This window comes from Phanerochaete carnosa, assembly GCF_000300595.1.
Source record: "Phanerochaete carnosa HHB-10118-sp unplaced genomic scaffold PHACAscaffold_12, whole genome shotgun sequence".
NCBI classification, from domain to species: domain Eukaryota; kingdom Fungi; phylum Basidiomycota; class Agaricomycetes; order Polyporales; family Phanerochaetaceae; genus Phanerochaete; species Phanerochaete carnosa.
The window spans coordinates 1,231,973-1,237,485 of record NW_006767639.1 but is presented as its reverse complement, the minus strand read 5'-3'; the positions used below and the strand labels follow the sequence as shown (position 1 = coordinate 1,237,485).

At 52.3% G+C, this 5,513-nt stretch overlaps 1 protein-coding gene across 1 annotated transcript; it reads right to left on the bottom strand.

Moving 5' to 3' along the window:
* Positions 1 to 3,644: 3,644 nt before the first annotated feature.
* PHACADRAFT_201108 (uncharacterized protein) lies at positions 3,645 to 5,313 on the bottom strand (the record flags this gene model as incomplete). The annotated part of the gene is made up of 10 exons (XM_007401389.1): positions 3,645 to 3,896; positions 3,951 to 3,986; positions 4,037 to 4,088; positions 4,148 to 4,163; positions 4,224 to 4,364; positions 4,425 to 4,447; positions 4,483 to 4,580; positions 4,635 to 4,732; positions 4,789 to 4,850; positions 5,267 to 5,313. 10 exons carry the CDS (start codon positions 5,311 to 5,313, stop codon positions 3,645 to 3,647), a joined length of 825 nt encoding a protein of 274 aa, XP_007401451.1.
* Positions 5,314 to 5,513: the final 200 nt, after the last annotated feature.

Sequence of the window (5,513 nt, the reverse complement as noted above, 5' to 3'; positions counted from 1 at the left end):
AAGAGCGTCGTGATACTAGTACGAAAGCATGAGCCGTCGTCGAAGATTTTACTAGACTGTATAGTATGTTCTGTTCCAGGCGAACAGTTGGATTTATTGTCATAACTTATGCAAGCAAATGATTCGAAGCTTAAAATACCGAGCTACAGGAAATTGGGCTTCGAGAGCCTTCGCGATCGCGAACATGCCGAGGAGCGGTACAACAGATAGTAACTGAGACTGACGCAGATGTTTCCTTTATGGAAAAACGCGACTGATAAGCGGATAAAAGAACGAAGCAAACGCACGAATTTCTGCCTGCATTAGGAGATTAATGCACATAACATCGTCCAGGGTCTTGGGATTCCCAGATATGGAGGACCGTGCCGGGAAGGCAAGTCCGCCGCACACATTCACGTTGCGCGCCATGGTGCGGGAACGCCAAGAGTAGCTGACGGACGTGCGCTGGGAGCGCCGCGAGCTCCCGCCTGAAGTTGCGCGCCGCTGAGACGCGTACCCCGACGTCGCCGTTTACAAAAGTGGCGAGCCTGTCAGATGTATACGGCGTAGAGCACGAGTAATTATGCGTATTCATGGCAACCAGGTGCAGGCTGTACTTTGGCGCGTATGAATGCATGCATTCAGCAATCTCTAGAGCCAGCAAGCGGAGTTAGTCGGCAAGCTGCGAGCAATGGGTGGAGCAATCGTACTTTGATGGTTGTCTCGCAGGTGAGGACAACGCTGATGCTTTGCGGCGCCACAAGTGGGACGCCGCTATCGATGTAGTAGAAGAAGGTAGCGCTCTCCTGATCTATGCGCGTGGAAGGCTTGCTGAGTGAGGAAGCTGCAGAAGGCTCGTGAATACCCCAAATACAATATACCCACGTCCAGCACCCGGCCATCCTGGGCACAATCCACCAATTGTACTATAAATAAAGTTGCGGCAATGGAGCATTAGAACTGCTGGCAAAGCAAACCAGTAATCAATCCCAACGAAGTATAATGCGACGCGGCGGTCCAGGTGAGGGCAGGCAAAGGATCGCAAAAGCTAAACTTACGCATGCACGAGTGCATGAAGCTCGAGTGGTGTGCCTCGCTCAAGGCGCGCGGCGGTATGCTAAAAGAGCTCTTGCTGCCGTTAAAAAAAATTAGATGAGAATGACAATAAAATTTATTTCGCCTACCTTGCGAGAATAGTCTCCCCTGGCTATATCTGAGCCTGAGTGGGCTAACATGTTATAGTCCAGGTTCGAGCCTCAAACGAGCCAGCCTAGTTTTCCACAGGTAGACTCTCAAATGAAGTATCCGGTCATGGCGGTCAAGGTTTATCGCGGTCCAGCCGCGGCCCCTTCCGGGTATCTCCGTGTCACGTGAAGATAAGATCTTGATCGTTAACGAAATCGCGCAGTCGCATCTCTCCAATTTTACTTCCTACCACACGTCCCTGCGGCGATTCTCCTGGCAAAAGGAGCCCGCGCCCTCTCAGCTGCAGACCGCCAGTTCAAGTCTGGCCCTAGTCCGTCTGTCCAGAGGTGCGCAGCAAAGAATCGATAGGCCGTGGGTGACTGCTTTCCGCATTTTATTCTATGACTCGCTCGAGACACATCTTCGGATTATAATGTAACGCTACAGCATAATGAAGCCAAGTTTTGCCGTAGGATCCTTCTAGCCTGCGATGACCCGAAGGCAATGCGATGTCGTATGGCGGGTCAGGGAGAGTCGCGAGTGCTTGGGCAATATGTGGAAGGTAGACAGAGGCAAAGAGAGTTTGTGCAGCGAGCGAGGAAGGTGCGAGGACAAGGGCGTCTTGAGCTGGCGGAGCCGCCGTTACGATCGAAACGGCGGGCGCAAAAGCAGGAGTCGAGGCGGAGGTCGGGACAGGTGCAGCAAGCAAGATATTGGTGAGTTCTCACGCATATTCCTTGTTCTCACATGCGACCGGGTCCGGTGCTGGTCATGGTACCCTTGCACGTAGAGAAATGTGACAGGATGATGGTCTATCTGCGCCGGTGTCGGTATGTTCAGGCCTGTCGTCGTCGTCGTCGTCACTGAGCTTGCATTTGCGGCGACTGGCGAACCCATTGCTGCCGTTCGCATCGGTATCTTGTTTATCCTTATTCTTCTTATCATGTCTCTTCCAGCACTCTTCATCGGCATCTTCTTCCCCGATATTCTCGACTTCACGGGCTCATTTCTGCCTCTTCCGGTCAGCCGCCAGCGTGGTCGACAGCTCGGGCCACCCACGTATCCGGGTCTCGCCGTCAAGCTGCGCGAGCGGCTTGGGGTGAAAGACCCTGGGAGCAAATTTCCAAGGCCGAGGCGGGACGAACATGCAATGCATTTCTGGCTGCGATAATGTGCGCCAGCTGCCAGGAGCGGTCGGGAATTTCGCATCGGAGTGAACCTGAGACAACGCGGCGCCTTGTTCAGTTGTGTCCACTGACTTTCTGCTCGACATGAATAGAACAGCGGTGGATACTACTATGCTTGCTGCCTGTCGACTGACGTTGTCTTTTTGTACGCGGTCATTGCATGCAGGGACTCGCGACGTTTCCGTGGGACTTGAGCGGGCAGGAGCTGTACAACAATTGTTGACATCTACTAAATACAATAGTAGGCAATGTAGTTCGCCTCGATTCTGTAGGTATGTTAGAGCTCACCCGTGTTCTCTTGATCTCATCTTATCTTATTTCCTGTCAGAACGTTCCCGATTTATGCTGCTGCGCTGTTGTACAACGCCTCGGATGTATTCTTCGTGAGCTGTTCGGGTTGATAATCGCTGCAGATACGGGCAGATCTCGTGTTCATTCTCCTTAGTTGGGCGTCTCAAGAGCAGAACGCTGATCATATACACAGGCTTTAGGGTGACCGTCAGCGCCCTCGGCTCCTCAGCGACGCACCTACCCGCCGATGGTCCCATGGTCAACGGGATGGCCTCGTACGAAGCTCTAAGTGCGCGTCTTCTCATTTCACTCACCGTCATCTCTCTCCAGGACGGCCGCCGGACAATGCAGCACACTTCGTAGAGTGACATGCGCGCGAGATGCCCGCCGGCGTCGCGCTAGCGTGCGCGTCGCTCGCTCTCTGCATATGCGGAGACTGGTCTGACGGGTTGTTGGAGTACCGGCGCGCCCCGATTCTCTACGACGACCTCCTCGCGTGGTACGATACCACGCATGCACCCCTCCATGGCGAGGGCGACGCTGGCGAGTTTGTCGAGATGCACGCCGAATGGGAGCAGAAACTGCAGGAGACGCTGGGTAAGGTGTGTGGCGCGCTCGGTCGGCGCAGGCTCGGCCACTCTACGTTGACACTCTCGGTCGGAGCGCTGTGAGGTAAAGAAGTCCGATGGTATGGTGAGGCAGACCTCAACCTCAAGGTTGGGAACACGCTAAGGTGTTCTGTCGCAAAAAGTGAGGCATGGTGCTCGAGAAAAGGGCGTTCGCGCTTCTTGGGCACCGGTCAAGAGACACATCGATGCGCTGCGACTAGCTGTTAACTGCTAACTACCTTCGGCGTAGCCTGAATCTTCAGTACAGCATTCAAATTGGCTCTTTCAATACTATAAACACGAGTTCTCGCCCGCATAAATTACAGCTACGAATGCCGCATTCCACATGAAATAAAGTACATTACAGAATTTATTGCATACAGTCTTCGCTGACTCATGCTTCAGCACTGGCGTCACGATGTTCTCCCTCGTCTACCCCTACGGCACCGTTCTCTTCATCACAGGGCTCTTCGCTCCAAGCATCCTCCAGCGTTTCCCCAACATTGCCCAACCAATCTGTCGGCCTTCTGAACTGCGCTGTCGACTGTCCTTGCTGCTGCTGCTCGCTCATGTGCGTAGAGTAATTCGATACTTCCGAGCCGGCCGTCCGCAGATTGATCATGAAGCGGTTAATGAGCACCGAAGGCTGTGTGGCCAGTCTATGAGCATATGAAGAGGAAATGTAATGTAGAATACGCACTAGGGTCGTCATCAGCACGCCCACGAGTGATACCTCCTAAAGTTCGACGTTAGCTATGAGCCTGCGGGCTCATGTCGGAGACGTACTCCAGAGGCATTATCAGTCGCCATTTGTGCTACATTTATTGCTACCAGAAGCCTATATTCATCGTCAGCTGTTAATACTTGCCTATGACGGAGCTTACAAGCCATACTCACACAAAATAAATAGTTCCTGCATGCGTAGCTAGGTATAAGAAACAAGAGATGTAAACGCACGCAGAGGACTATTGACCGTCACGCAGCAGGCACGTCGTCAATGAAGCCCTGACGTCTGCGCGTCGGGCATTCTTCCAGCTGTCAAATGTCTTAATCCACGTCAGGACGAGCACAATGGCGTCGGCGAGGATGAGTGAGCTACGCGTGCTGTACCCGACTGTAAGCAGGCGGGATCAGTGTCTCTAGTATGTTGAGATACTCCGAACCCAGAACGTACTTCTGTATTGCGAAGGCTTAGCACTACGAAAATGTAGCAATGAGATATGTGCACGCACATGCGGTCTGTTCGCGCGGAGAACAGAGGTTCTTCGATGCATGTCGCTCCGACATACGGTTCTATGCCGAATGAGTACTTCGACTCCACGGCGTTATGCTACAGAAGCATCAACTAGAGCGCATACGAGGTTTCATCGGAGGTCACACATACTAGGTTTGTCGCAAATGGTATCATACTCAATGCGAACACCACCAACGACCAGATATAGCTGCGATCCCATATTATGAAGACACGCAGGGCAGAAAAAACTGGCACGTGGAGGTCAGTAAACGTTTTTGACCCAGCAAGGCTGTGCAGAACATACGTGAGCTCTGGAGGAATTCAGCGAGAAAGAATATCCAGTTCATAATCTCGAGCGTCGCGCAGCTGTGTGTCCAATAAGCAACCTTTTGCTCACGGGCGTCAGACAAACTGCACTTACTCCTGTGAGAAGAATGGTCACACATCACATATAGCTGAAGATGACCGAAGCTTACATTTTGAGTTGATCGCGGAAGTCCCAGGATAACGGTGAGGAGCATGCACCATCTTATCGAGCCAAGGAGGACGGCAGATGCAGTAATAGGTCTCTTCCAGACAATCTTAATCTCGTCGCCGACGGTAATCAAAAACTCGTAAGCGATAAGGCCTGAGGCACAGATACTGTGTGAGCGGAGAGATGTGGAAAGCAAAATATGCACTTGCACATGCCGGCTGTGTCGGTGTAGTTGCTCGTAGTGCTGGGAGATGCAGGTATCGGCGAGCATTGAGTATTCAGTACCAACAGTTTGGGTGACGCTTACGCTTCTAAGTAGGCTTGGGCAACAGCTTGGCTTGACTGTGCAGACATAGTTGCTGTGGGGGAAGCGGGAGGATGAGCTGCCTCGAACTTAAGGCAGGCTACCAATTACACGGTTTAATAAGGCTGACTCGGTCAGTCATTTATCAACATCATCTGTGATGTATTCGCTTCCGCATGTGCGGTTTGTGTGGATACTTAGTGTTCCGTTGAATTGAAGATTGCGAGAAGGACTGATGAACGCAGTGAAG